Source organism: Gopherus evgoodei, chromosome 1, assembly GCF_007399415.2.
Source record: "Gopherus evgoodei ecotype Sinaloan lineage chromosome 1, rGopEvg1_v1.p, whole genome shotgun sequence".
Taxonomy (NCBI): Eukaryota; Metazoa; Chordata; order Testudines; family Testudinidae; genus Gopherus; species Gopherus evgoodei.
In genome coordinates this window covers 316,488,533-316,503,797 of record NC_044322.1, presented here as the reverse complement: position 1 = coordinate 316,503,797, position 15,265 = coordinate 316,488,533, and the positions used below count along the sequence as shown (strand labels likewise).

The 15,265-nt window shown below is 41.4% G+C and overlaps 1 protein-coding gene across 7 annotated transcripts in view; it reads left to right on the top strand.

Moving 5' to 3' along the window:
* Nucleotides 1-1,627: 1,627 nt before the first annotated feature.
* Nucleotides 1,628-15,265, top strand: part of BMT2 (base methyltransferase of 25S rRNA 2 homolog) — a 57,253-nt gene continuing 43,615 nt past the window's right edge. For 2 of the 7 annotated variants that reach the window (XM_030549036.1, XM_030549034.1), the window contains exon 1: nt 2,132-2,346. Coding sequence is in view for 2 of the 7 variants with exons in the window: in XM_030549030.1 (XP_030404890.1) it covers nt 1,674-1,821 (148 nt within the window). In the remaining 5 variants the exon portion in view is untranslated. Of the gene's footprint in view, nt 1,822-2,131; nt 2,347-2,407; nt 2,759-13,261; nt 13,363-15,265 lie in introns of those variants that run through there. The other 5 variants (XM_030549030.1, XM_030549032.1, XM_030549031.1 and 2 more) reach the window with 5 other exon arrangements.

Sequence of the window (15,265 nt, the reverse complement as noted above, 5' to 3'; positions counted from 1 at the left end):
GAAGCTGGCAAGGAAAGGGCTGATGCTGCAAGAAGATACGTACCTAAAAGGTACTGAACACTAGAAATCAGAACATTCACATACTTGCACATTCCACACAGATAACAAGGAACAGGCTGACCCATCCCAATAACAGGGCCAAAAGGGTAATATGATGGATAGAGTTGTTTTGTTCGAACCAACATGTACAAGGTGAGAGGCGGTACCTTACGACGTAGAGAGGTTGTACCTTTCTACGTAGAAGGGTTGCACCTCAATACGTCAGGAGTGATGTGTAACTTGTTTGTACCTGTATATAAGAATGCATCCCTGGGGCGGTGTCTTTGTCCGGCCGAGGGGGCAGTGGAAAGTCCCGCCACTGACTGAGCCGAGTCCATTGACTGTGGGCACATATTTGTAGTATGCCCTGAGTTAGACTAAGAAATCTACAGGGAACTATCATTGTGTCCAATACGGCAATAAACCTGGCCGAGGTGCCTTTGTACCTTACTAGACTCTGTGGTCATAGGGGGTTCTTGTCGAGTCTGCTGTGTCAGCTATCTGCAGAGCTGGGGCAGAGCATAAGAGGGAACATATGCACGCAGCCGAGTGATACCAACATTAAACAGAGCAGAGCACCACACCAGTAGCATCTGACAACATTACTCAGACCTTCTTGTCAACTGTTGGAAATGGGCCATCCTGATTATCACTACAAAAGTTTTTTCTCTCTTGCTGATAATAGCCCACCTTAACTGATTACTCTCGCTATTTATAGTTAGTATGGCAACACTCATTTTTTCATTTTCTCTGTGTATATATATCTTCCTACTGTATTTTCCACTGTATGCATCTGATGAGTTGGGTTTTAGCCCATGAAAGCTTATGCTCAAATAAATTTGTTAGTTTCTAAAGTGCCATAAGTACTCCTCATTCTTTTTGCAGATACAGACTAACACGGCTACCATTCTTAAACAGGAAAATAATAAAAGACAAAAACTCTATCAGCTGTGCGTGAACACTTTTCAAAAAGCAATCACTTGATAGCTGAGTTAACAGTACTCATCCTCAAAGGAAACCTGTACAATACTTTCAAATGATGACCCTGGGAGCTTAAATTGATAACTCTGCTGGCCACTAAAAATAATGGACTTACTAGAGACATCAGATTTATGGCTTATTACAACAATCTGCACCCCACTAATTCCCCCTTTTGTCCTATGACTGCAAAGGTGTTAACAGGCCACTTCACCTTGAACCATCCCTTACAACATGTGTTAGCTACTTATGCTATCAGTCTGCTCCACCTTGCATTTAGCTGTGACCTCAGAGAGTACTGGTCCCAGACCTGAAGAGGGGCGCAGTGTGGCTCAGGAGCTCGTCTCTCTCACCAACAGAAGCTGGTCCAATAGGAGCTATTATCTCACCCACGTTGTCTCTCTAATGTCCTGGGACCCACACCACTGCACTGTACACAAGGCTGGCTTCAGGGCGCTCCGCCTCTGCCCCCGACCAGTGAGTGAGTCAGTGCCCCTGGGCTGTCAATGACTGAGGACTACACTTCCCAGCAGGTAACGCGGGACATCACATGACACGCATGCCCGGCGCTGGCTCCGACGGGCCATAGAGACAGAGGGGAGCGGAGCGCTCTTAGCCGGGCTGCGTGCGGAGGGGGGCGGAGCCGCGGTAACACCATGGAGCCCGAGCCCGAGCCGCGGCCTGGGGCCGCCGCCGCCGCGGTCCTGACCCAGCCCCCGGAGCAGGAGAGGAAGCTGGAGCAGGAGAAGCTCTCCGGGGTGGTGAAGAGCGTCCACCGCCGGCTGCGCAGGAAGTACCGGGAAGGTAAATGCCGGGGCACGGCTGGGCCCGCTCCCAGCCCCTCGGCGGCAGCGGGTGGGCGGTTAGAGCTGCCCGTGAGGCCCGGGGAGCCGCCCCCTACACGGAGCGCGGGGCCCAGGGAACCGCCCCCTGCGCGGGGCCCAGGGAACCGCCCCCTGCGCGGAGCGCGGGGGCAGGGGAGCGGAGCGGGGCCCGGGGAACCGCCCCCTGCGCGGGGCCCGGGGGCAGGGGAGCGGAGCGGGGCCCGGGGAACCGCCCCCTGCGCGGGGCCCGGGGGCAGGGGAGCGGAGCGGGGCCCGGGGAGCCGCCCCCTGCGCGGGGCCCGGGAGCAGGGGAGCTCCCTCTAGGTGTAGTAGTTAGGGCTTGGGAAGTGGGGGGGCTAGACGCATCCCCCCAAAGAGGGGGCCCAGGTCTCCTGTCTCTTTTCGTGGCGCCCGCTTCCCCCCAGTTGAACCGGAGGTGGGGAGCTGCAGCCTTTGCGTGCGGCTGTAGGCGCTGCTCACAGTCTGGAGCGTTGTGTTTGTGCACGTAAGTGCCCGCGGTGCTTCATCCTGCAGAACCCTGCTCCACTGCTAGTTGGGCTGCTCGCAGCTGCAAAGTGTCGCTTTGTCCAGCGGCGGCTGTCTGTCACGTCTCTCGCTTTTCCTCCCTCCTCCCCAAAGCTGCTTTTCCTGGCCCATGAGTGCTCACATTTCTGAGCTTCTGTTGTCTGCACTTCCCAAGGAAGAAGTCCTATGGATAAATGATACCCTGTGATGTAAAAACAGACTATTAATTTAAATCAGTAACCAAGTGCAATATAACCTGTCTAATCTGCATATCATCAGTCTCACTCATAAAACTTAATAGCTGATGCTGTAGTGACCTCTTGCAACAAACTTTTACATTATGAAGTATATTATCTCACCTGACCAACAGCCCTTGACATATGATCCAGGAGGTAAGTCACTAGTAAAAATGCTTGCTTTATCCTTCTCCATGAGAGCTTTAGATGTGTTCACACTATTGTGTGGGATTGGGATAGCAGAAGCATCCCAGAAATTAGACATAGCAGTTTTGAAGATTTAGAATAAGGCACACTGTAAAGTTGAGATTTATAGATCTTTAGAACAAAAAGGACTAGTATTCTCTAGTCTGACCTCCTGCAAAACAGGGGCCATACTATTTCCTCCAGTAATTCTTGCATCAGGGCCATAATTTCTGGTTGAGCTATAGCCTATATATTTTACAAAAATATTCATGGAATGGAAACTGTTCTAACAATACTACTAATACTTAGCTCTTGTATTGCCTTTCTAATCTTTAGGTCTCAAAATGCTTTACATTTCAAACTAATTCCTGCCTCTTAATCTGTGGCTGCTTGAAATCCATTTTGCTACAGAGCTGATACTATGCTGCTCTGTGTGGGGACTCCCCACATGTTTCTTCTTCTTCTTCCTAGCCCAAATCTGCATGTGATTTGGTCTTTTGCTATCCAGTGGATAGATGTCTACACTACATCTGGGAGTGAGCCTCTCTGTCTGAGTCCACAGAGTAAAAATAGCTGTGTAAATGTTGCTTTGACATTGAGGCTCAGGCTGGCACCTGGGCTCTCAAGCCCACCCCTGTTCCTCTCACTCTTGAAAACCCAAGCTCCAGTCCAAGCTGCAGTGTGTATAGATATTGTTAGTACACTAGCATGAGCCCCGTTACCATAAGTCTGTCAACTGGGCTGGGAAGCTCATTCCTAGATACAGTGTAGGCTTACGCATAGTGGCCACACGAGAGAGATACTTCCATTCAAGCTTAACTTCCAGGCTGAGGAACGATCACCAACACACACAGCTTTGGGCTTGTCTACATTGGCAATTTACAGTGCTGCAACTTGCTTGCTCAGGGTGTGAAAAAACACCACCCTAAGCACAACAAGTTTCAGCGCTGTAAAGCACCAGTGTAAACAGTGCACCAGTGCTAGGAGCCATGTGTCTCATTGAGGTTGTTGTTTTTTTTAGAGTGCTGGGAGAGCGCCACATTAAAGCATTGCCAGTGTAGACTAGCCCTTAGCTGCTCAAATTGTGTTCTGTTGCCAGGACTTGTGCTTTTGGCAGTTGACACCTTTCTGTTATTTCAGCCTATCTGCAGATTCAGAAAGACAACACCAGCTCACACTTAGGGCTTTTCTACACAGAAATGTCATGGGGAAGTTAGCATAAAATAGCTAGGTTGTGAATTTAAAGGAGGGCTTTGGAGCAGAGACCAGAGCTGGAGCGCGGAGCAGCTCCGGAGCAATGGAGCTGCAGGTTTTTGCCTGGAGCTGGAGCACAGCTCCAAAGACCTGATTTAAAGTGCAATAGTTATTTGGCACTAACTCCCTGGGTGGAAAGTCTTATTCTGCACTAAAAGTGCCTTTTTGTGAATTAGGTTGATCCATTCAGCAGTAGCTATTCTACAATAATTATTCTCGGCCTTTTCCCTTGTGTGGAAAAGCCCTCACCTAACATTTTTAATTGTCATAAAATTATTTTTTTTATGAAAGCTTAAATTCTGCAGAAATTGGGGTAAGCATCCCTCTGACCAGGAAAAGATTCTCACTTGCTATTAGCAAGTGAATATGTAGGGAATAATTTACTGGTACTAATACTAGTTGTCTTATTCAGAATGCACAGTTATTGTTTGTTTGTTTTTTTTCCCTCATGTACTGTATCTCTCACATTAGTGAGAATTTTCAGTGTCATGTATTTTTTGGGTGGGTAGAGGAGGAATAACAAAACTGTTCAACAAATCATACTTCTACAGCATGGAGCTTTCCACCATTATAATCTAATCAATTGTAATCCTCATGAGTTACTAGCTATCAGTACCATTAGTTTTTCACATTGAAATTGAAGTAATTATCTTTTCCACTACACCCTAACCTTCCAAAACCATGCTTGGGAATCTCCCTCTCCAGAGCTTTAACATCTTATTGAACTTACAGTACCTGAAAATTCTTGCTTTCAGAATTCTGTATTGCCTTCTTAATATGCATTTCATTCTGTATAACTATCTTGATGAAATCCAAAATGGCAGCTTACTAAAGAAGTAAAAGGCTACATTAATTTGGTAGTACACCAGCATTTCAATTTCCATGTCAGTGTGGAAGGTTCAGAAAACAAAGCAAAAGTTAAATCCTTAAACATGTACATCCAACAGGTAGATGCAAGGCAGTGCACCCAGCTGGCTTTATGCAAGTAATAATGAAGCTGCTGATCTTCAAAAATATTTGATAAAGGCATTAAGATCTAAGAGCAACTAGACTTTTTTTTTTCTGTATTTTTTTTTACTTCCCCATTTGTCTAGCCTTGTTCTGTAAAGCTAATTTCCATCTCATGAATGGTATCTAGCAGGCCACACCAAAGTTGCTGTTTCATGGATTTTCCAGCAGGACTTTACTTTTAATATATGAAATCACAAGTGGTTCTGTACTATGTACAATGAGCTACCAGTGAAAAAGGGAGCATGCTCAACTTCCTCAGTGAGAACTGTATAATTACTTAACATAATATAGATGATTCTCAGAGAATGCACTTTCATACTGTCATTGGGATTTTAATAGTTACTTTGTTTTGAGAAAAGTGAAGTGGTCCCTTCCTCAAGGCATTTAGATGAAATTCTTTGCAGTTATACAGACTTATTTCTAATAAGCAGATTTCAGTGCTGATGTGAATGAGGCAATTACTGGAATTACTTACTATTAGGTGAATTTAAAAGGCAAGTTCATGCCTTACCTGACTTGTTTACAGTTGGCATCACTGACCTCACTTTGATTTATTGCCTACCATGACTCCCCTTTCTTTCTTTTTTTTTTTTTAAATGAATCAGTATAAAAATGACATTTGCATCCTTTAATACTACAGGCTAATGCAGGCCTCAACCAGTTTTAAATGTTTGTGTTTAAATATGAAAGCAATGTTTGTTTTAATGTGCAGTTCCCAGTTAAAAGATATTCTTGTGTAATAGAATGTATGTAACTGAAGAAAGGCTTATTTAACAACAGGTCATCCAGAGAGCCAGGCAGTTCTTTCAAAAGTTGATGCTGTTCTATGAAGTTGCTTTGCTCAAAGTTGCATCTTGGCTCATTTCCATGTTTGTCTAGGCTTCTCCCATTTTCAACAGCACTGTTGTTGCATGTTAGAGGGCCCACATATTGGCTATATTATTTGTAATGTGACTAATCTCTAGGATGGATTACCATATTCGTTCTAATTTTTTTTAATTTTCTTCGTGGCAACCATGTCAACCTCTCATTACCTAAAACCTGTCACTTTAATCTGGAAATGAAACTGGAAAACATGGTTGTTTCTCTTTGTAGCTCTGAAACACCACAAAAATGCATTTTATTTTTATTTCCAGATCTTTACTTTGCATCTCTTAACCAATACTTCCCTTTTCTGTTTGCAGGGCATGGTCACTGACCCACTTCTAGTGCAAGTGTTGGGTTTACCTTTGGCTTTTAGTTGGTAAATGAGAGGGAAAAGTTCTTTGCAGAAAAATGGATAAGCGAAAATGGTTATATAACAGTCTGCTTTGTGATTATACTACCCTTCAGCCCCATCCACACTCATCTCTGAACCATATTTTCTGATTCATTATTAAGCAAAGCTTAAAATAGTTTCAGTCTAAAATGGCTTTAATATGGGTTAGGTAATCAGTGTGTATTAGATATTCTCATTTAAAATTCTAACAGTTGTTACGTGGTTGAGTCCTGTCAGTAGTGGTTAAACACTTCAACCAAATTATCCTAAATTCTTAATAAGCTGTTTTAAACTATTTCAGGCCAGTGACTTCTGCACAACTGTAGACAAATTTTCTGAAGTTATTAGATGAATGGGCTGGTTGAGGAAATCTCCTTTTCAAATATCAGGGATGGCCATGGCTGGAGATGGGATGAGGATGGACAGGGCTCTTAGGTGGCACTGAGCATTTTCTACCAGTTGCTTGTCTGGCTGGTTCTTGCTCATGTGCTCAGGGCCAGACCGTTAACGTATATGGGATCAGGAAGGAATTTTTCCCACAGATCACATTGGCAGTGACCTGGATTGGTGAAGTATTTGCCGCCTTCTGCAGTGTGTGGGTTGGATCACTTGCCAGAGTTATCTGGGTTTATCTCACTTAATCATTTTTCTGACATTGCAGCAGCTTCGGGCACTGGTTCATCTCAGTCCCTCCAATTCTTGCCTGGGCCACATAATAGTCTAGTCTCTGGTTTGTGCTACTTCGGTCTAATTTTGGTTGTTGGATTCAGTGTACAGGTGCTGGATGATGTTGGTGACCTGTGAAATGCAGGAGGTCAGACTACCTGATCTGGCTGTAAACTATCTCTCTCACAGAAAATCTAATAAACTTCTAACGTGTCGTCTTCCACATAAAAAGGAAAAATAAAATTGGATACAATACACATGCTTTCAAAGCAATATAAATAAAATAGAAAATGAGGAAGGAACATTATATATGCATAAACTTCAATTTCATAATTTCATTTTGTATGAACGTAATCTTGCCTTTAAACTCTACTTCTGTTCCCCATCTGAACTGTTTATCTTAGATCAGTGGTTCTCAACCTTTCCAGACTACTGTGTCCATTTCAGGAGTCTGATTTGTCTTGTGTACCTCAAGTTTCACCTCACTTAAACTACTTGCTTATACGATCAGACATAAAAATACAGAAATGACACAGCACACCCTTACTGAAAAACTGCATACTTTCTTATTTTTACCGTATAATTATAAAATACATTGATTGGAATATAAATATTGTACTTACATTTCAGTGTGATACTTGAGCCTGTTGTTTTTCACTTGTGAGCCTTCTGAAGCCCAAATCCAGGCTGTGGGGCTGAAGCATGTAACTTAGCTTTGCGGCACCCCCTGATTAGCTGCCCTGCTTATCACTCCTAATGCCAGACCTGCACTTGTGACCCCCAAACCAATCTCTCGATGACCTCCCCTCAGGTGCTGCAACACCTAGATTGAGAAACTCTAGATGAGTGGAGTATGCCCTGGAAAACCTCTGAGTACCCCCTGGTTGAGAACCGCTGTCTTAGACTATAAGTAGGAATGTATTTTGTTGTATTCAGGTTTTAATACCATGCTCTTCTCTGTAGTGTCTGAGCACCTTACAGTAGTACAGTAAACAATGTGCTTACATATCTGTGACACATTGTTTGCTCTCTGATCCTCTTACTAGAGGGAGAAACATGGAATGGAGTTTCTCATTATGGTTGGGTCGTGGTTGTTCAATATACCTGTTGCTGTGGGTTTATATTTGAGAAAGCAAGGTCAAAGAAATGCACCTTGCACTTGGAGGTGAAAACAGTGAGGTTTATGATAGCCCTTAGTTTCTGGGGGAGTTAATTCCATAGTCTTGGACCAACCCAGAAAAGATTCTTTCTTCTGCCCAGATGAGCTTTACTCCTATAATGGAACTCTCAGCAATGCCAGAGGAACAAAGTTTTTGACCAGCATCTTTATCCTGGAGCTTTAAATGGTCTTTTAAGTATCCTGGGCCAAGGCCAGAAAGCAGTTTGAAGATAACAAGTAAGATCTTCAACTTGAATCATAATTCTATGGAAAGCCAGCATAGAGAGCCGGGGACAGATGTGATTTATTTATGATAGCTTGTGTTGCTGTGGCGACGCACTGCAGCATTTTGTATGGGTTAGTTTCCTAAATCCTGAGGATTTCACCCCCAGGTACATTGGATTGCCGTAGTCCCGCTGAAAGGTGATGAAGGCATGATTAATGGAGGCCAGGTCTTTGTCTGCCAGGAAGCGATGCTGTCTCCTAGCTAACCAGAGATGGTAGAAAGCATTACTCATGTCTGTTGCCTTGTGAGAGTTTAAGGGTCAGTGAGGAACCCAAGAGTACTCCTAGACTACAGACTAATTTGACCAATTGTGGATGTGAACTTTCAGTCAAATGAGATGATACTGTGGCTGCAAATTTCTCAAAATACTTTCCTCTACCCATCACAGTCAGCTCTGTTTTTCTCAGGTTCAGCTTGAGACAGTTATCTTTCATTCATGAGCTGATCTCATCCAAGCACTGGGCCATCTTGATGGTGGTGATGTGGTTGTATGTGATGAAGGATAGGTGGAGCTGTGTCATTATCTGCATATTGCTGGCACTTGAGTCCATGTCTGACCAATTTACCTGATAATTAAAAGGTAACCTGTACATGCAACTGTCATAGACTTCTATGGTTCAAATAAGTAAATAACAATGAATAAATAAAACTGATAACTAAAAACACTCTCAACTCTGAAGTGTGAAATTTAATGTATAATTAACTGCATCCCCAAAAACTATATCAAAAGAATGCTAAGGTTGCAAAGTCAAGCACTCAAAAGTTAGAAAATAGAATTAAGGTTGCCCATGCCACGCTAATTCTGCCCCTTCCTGAATATGCATTTTGATCTTAGATCACATGATCACCTACTTCTTTTTCCACAGCAAAGAAAGGAGGGGACAGTGTGAGTACACAAGAGACATTTTTCCTGTTCTCTTTTCTGGTATCTGGCATGACAGCCAGGAGGAGCAGTTGTTGGGAAAGTCCTGCTCAGCATTTGCAGCCATCAGTTGCTCCATGGGGAAGGTACAGTTGCAGTTCATTAGGCAGACAGGCTTTGTGGGGATGAAGCAAACACATGGAATCTTCAGAGAATCTGGCCACCGAATTCTAGGAAGACTACACTGAGTATATGCAAACTTACATGTATAAGTCCCCCGGAAGCTTATAACTTTGCCAAATTTGAGTGGCAGGGTTGGCAAAAGTCAAAACTGTGACACTAGGCTGTGACCCCTCTGCCAAAAATCTGGTCTCTTCTTCACAGCATGGTTGGTGGCCATACAGCTTCTCAACTACTCAGTTGTATGATATTTTTTTTTAACATAGGCAAAACTTGTTCCCCTTAATGTTTCCAGAAACAGTTGAAACATTTTTAGCTGAAACTTCACAAAAAAATTCAGCCTCAGGAAGTCACCAGGCATAGAAAAATTTAGCCCAAACAGTTAGGAAAAGTCTTATAAGCAACTGCAAACACTGCTTCTAAAGAGAAGTGTTGGGCAATCTTAACTACAAGTGGCACTGCCAGCGCCACCTATAATAATTAATATAGCACTTCTTGGCAGTGCTATATAGAATCAAAAATTTAATCACTTCTGTTTGAGTTCAGCTGTCATTCACTGAAGCTTTTTTATAGCTCTGTAGAGCTTATCTTCACCCTTCAGTTTATCTGTTTTTCAATCTCTTGAACACAATAAAATCAAAACAAATTTTCCCCACTGTTTAAAAACAATCTTTTTAACAATGTTAAGTTTCTGAAAAAGAATGTAAAATGTATATTTTGCAATTTAAAAAAAATACAGGAAGGAAGAGTTATGTATACACGCTAGAATCCTCCCTCCTCTTCTCCCCCCACCCCCCAAAACACAAAAAACAAAACAACTCCAGCCAAAAATCACTTTTGCAGTGCAGGTAGTTCTCTCCCTGTCTTCACAAAAATAACTGTTGGTAGATTTCTTCTTTAAGTGACTTCTTCCTTTTGTAGCAGTACAGTCATGTGACAGCTTCTTAAGTGTCTTCTGTGCAACATTATCCATGGAGAAGCAGGTTTTAAACATAGATTGGATGGGAAATTTACAAAGGCCAGTTAAGTGCCTGCCTTCTATCGAAATCCAATGGAGTTGAGTGCCTTTGAAAAACTCCCCTTAGATACTCTGTGAAGAGTTAAAAAGATATTTGACCATGGGTAAAAAAGGAAAACAGGATATTGCACTAAAATACTGGGCTATCTGATTTTATTTAAAAAGAAAGAAAAATGTCTGTAAAGACCACTAATACCAAAGCCACTTAATTTTTCTATAGATAACACATAACATCAGTCTAATAAGCATTACTACTTCTAGATTCTTTTAAAAAACTTAGATATAAATATCATTATAGAGCCAGTGCCATTCATCATTTGTTTTAATCTCTCTAGAAAGAGGAAAATAATTGTAGATACCTGCAGTTATATTTTCAAACAATAGCCATCAGATTCAGAAGTTCAAGGCTTTAATTTTTTAGTAATGATTTCATGTAAATAAGCCCCAAAATTTGACTGACCTTACAACAATAAATGTTTGAGAGCTGGAAGGTGCTTTCCTAAGAAATAAGTTGTTGTTGTTTTTTTGTTGTTATACTCTACCATAGTTCATGCTCTGCTTGTACTCCCTCTTGTGTATCTGCAGAAGTTAAGTAACAAACTATATTATTGGGTTTCTACTAACCTGAACAGTGGCATCACAGATATAACTGCAAAAAAAGGAAGTGACCAAACAAAAAGCCTCTTTGAAAACAAAGGGAAAGTACATCTGTAACTGTCACAGTGTGTTTAGTAGAGAAATGTATTATAAATTGAGATTTAATAAAAACCCCAAAACGCATGTATCTGTGATTCAAACAATTCTAAAAGATCCCCGTACCTCCTGCAACAGGTGGTCATGTGATCCTTTATGTTCCTTTCAAGCTTTGTTTTCAAATAACAGTTATTCCAAGACTAGTATTTTTCTGGTATATTTGTGTTTTATATATAGTATTTCTGAAACTGATATCACAGGTCAGTGCATGATATTTGCTTTTGTATTCTTGGGTCTGTATTGTACATCTATTTATGCAGTGTGTGCTGAATATTCATTTGAGACCCAGTATAAAGTACTCTGACTGGGTCTCTTGTTAAAATACCTGCCATTTGAGCTTATATAAGTAGTCTAGATGTACTGATTATGAGATATTATGAACTAGAATTTGCATCAGCCTTGGATAACATAAACTGTGGAAAGTTTTATTAGCATTGCTGTAGCAATAGCAGAGCTATTGTATATAGGGATGTAAATAGTGGTTTAAAAAGTTAACCAGTTAAATGATTACAATTATATTTAATTAACCATGAACCAAGGCAACTCTGGTGGGCCTGGCATGGCGGGGGCTGGGGTCACTCCGGCTGGGGACACACTCCAGCTGCTGGGGTTAAGTTAACCTTTTGCATCCCTAATTGTACGTTTAAAGAACTGTTATACTGCAACTTTTGCAATTTTCTATGAAGATCAAATTAAAAATAAACCAACGAATATAATAAGTCAAAATTAAGTGAGGGAGTTAACTAATGTAGTCATCGGCTATGAATTTTCTTCTGAAATTTATGGGAGGGCAAATTGACACCAACATTTACTGTATAGCCTCAGAAGAGTTTTGTGTTGACAGACAGAGGAATGTATAGCTAAATGAAAGCTTGCTCATATTTCTTTGCCATTGTTAACCATGTCATCCATTTTTCAGATTAGATCATGAAATGTAAGTTCAAGTTTGTAAAGCAAATATTACTTCTAGTAAGTGAAATAAGTAGTATCTAATTACCCTTACTTTTTTCTTGTAAATAATTCTTCAAGTATACTCCATTTTGGACAAGTATAAAATTAGACAAACTAGTTTTGGAAAATAGTTTGAACTCCATTGAAATAGTAAGTATGTTGTATGAGGAGGCAGATGATTAGTAAACTTCTAGAATTTTGAACATGCTGAATGTTTTAAGTGGACTAAGATAGTGGGTAGCATTCCTAATTTAATTAACTTTTTCTCTGCTTAGCCACAGCTACATTTTCCAGTACTGTAGCACCAAAAGGGCATACTTGTTACATAATGCATCACTGGGTATTTTTCCATGATCGCATAGTAGATATACCTCTACCCTGATATAACGCAGTCCTCGGGAGCTAAAAATCCCTACCACATTATAGGTGAAACCGTTATATTGGGGTAGCAGTGGCAGGGCTCCAGCCACTGTGGGGAGCCTGGGCCCTTTAAATTGCTGGCCTAGCCCTACTGCTGCAGCTTCGGAGTAGTAGCTGCAGCAGGGCTCTAGCAGTGATTTAAAGGGCTCAAGGCTCCCTGGGCCCTCTAATTCGCCAGCCGAACCACGCTGCCGCAGCCCTGGGGTAGTGGCGGTAGTGCTCCAGTGGTGATTTAAAGGGTCCAGGACTCCCTGCAGCCACCCAAGCCCTGCTGCTGGAGCCCGGGGTTACATGCAACCCATGTTATATTGGGTCGCATTATATCTGGGTAGAGGTGTATTTACAGCAAAGAATTGGATAAGTTGTATGTTAACTTCCTCTGATAATGGGGATAGGATGAGAGAGTGTCAATTAGTGGACTAATGTAAAAATACATTCCATTTTAATCATTTAAATTATATAAAATAATGTTGGTACAGTAGGTGGATGTATCTGAACTCTAGAGTCTGATTTAATAGTTTGAAAATAATAAAATGAGTTGTCGTCAGCTCAGACTTTAAGAACAGTGTGGAATTTGTCATGTTGAGTTTCCCTAGGAATTTTTTAACCTAACTTTGCCTTAGCTCAGTGGTTCTCGACCTTTTTTCATTTGCAGACCACTAAAAAAAATTTCTACTGGAGGTGCGGATCCCTTTGGAAATCTTAGACATAGTCTGTGGACCCCCAAGAATCCCTGTTGAAAACCCCTGTTCTATGGTAATGTCAGCCTTTCATGGACCCCGTAGGCATAATCTGAGGTCCCCCAGCTGAGAACCACTGCCCTAGTTGACAATATTTGTTGCCATTTATTGATGATCAGCATATTGTGTAAACTGATATACTATTTCAGTGAGGAACCAGAGGTATTTTTACAAACACTTAAATTATAATCCTTGTGTGGAACACTGGGACATATTAAAAATTAGACTGATGGCACATATTCTAGTTAAAATCTAAGGAGAAGCTTTAAGGTATAAATGGGATGTTGCCATAGATTGGCGTTAGAAATTTTGAATTTTCCAGCATTATCATTGTATCCTCACAACGAGCAGATTTGGCTTTCCTTTAAAATGGAAGATTAAAGGGGTGCATCTATAAGCAACTTTGTAGAAACATGAAAATATGTTTTTGTTTTTAATGCAGCAGTAGGCAACATGCTATGTTTGATTTTTCTCTCTGGGGCCAGCAAAAGATGCACAGTTCTAGGAATTTTTTTGCTAAATAATGAAGAGCAGCAGGGACAGACTCACACATTGTGTTCTGAATCAGCGTAATTGTCACTTTATATTTCTCAGTGACACATTTATGGATTTTTTTTTTAAATGAGATTCTTGAGGACAATGCCACTCCAGATTATATCCAAATCTGTTGTCTTTTACCATTGTTATACGATGGTTTGTATCCCTTTTATTAAAATTAAAACACAAGTATAAGCTAGTAACATGACATATAAATTGAAGTAAATGTGTACTACCCTACATACAGGCCCCTGTCAATAGTTCTGGATTGCCATAGCAAACTGTTAAAAATACTTTCATAAATAAACACTGGCATAGTGTTGATAGAACATTATCCTGGCGACAACATGAATATAACAAAAACGTAATAAACTCTACTAACAAAACATTTACTAGAGTTGCTATCCTCAGTTTTGCCCAACTCACATCTTCTTTTATGCACAAATGTAACACAGAAGATTTACCATAAGTTAAGAAAATTCTTGGTGCTGTGAATAAGTAATATATTTCTAGTGCAATAAATATCAGTTTAATTACCAAAACACTCTTAAATTACAAGAGTAAGAAATAAATAGCGAGGTGTTTTGAACTAAGGACTTTAAGGCACTCTAAAATTGCTTGGACAACGTCTTACTTTCAGTTTCTTTTAAGTTATCTTCTGTGTATGTTTGTTAGCCCAAAACAGTTTAACTATGGTCTACACAGATCAGAAGATGGCTGTTTGCACATCCCACCCCCCTCCTGCATCTATCCTTGGGTGATTTATTAAGACAGAGGCAGAATAAGATGTAACACACAAATATTTATTATGCCACTAGTCAGTAAACTAGACAATGACCCCATTCAGACAATAAACAAAAGAAAGACACACTCGCTTGTTAAGTTACCAGAGCATAAAGCTCAGAGCCCTTAAACCCCTTTAACCTATGGATGTAAAACAGAGGAAAACCACAATGGGTATTACAATACCATATCCTGAAGACAGGGACACAATGACAAAACCTCAGGACAGGGACAGTGGTGAAAATCAGGGCACTGGACACCAAACGGGCACTGGGTATTCTTCCCCCTCCCCGGACAGGTCCTCTGGGCAGGTCTCCTCCCTCTTGGGCAGATCTTCTACCTCAGGTAGGTCTTCAGTGCTTGCCCACGCAGTCTCTGCTTGACCTCATAGTCCAGTGCAAGTATGCACTCACTAATGGTGTGTAGCAGTTGAGTGCAAGTATGTTAGAGACGAAGAATCCAAAGTCCTATGAATCCTGGTCCCTCTGGGGCTTCTGGCAGCTAGCTGAACTGTGAAGGACACTGGCTGCCACTTAAATAGATAGCCCTGAGTGACAGGCATGCCACTCACTAAATAACCTGCAGTTGCTAGGCAGATT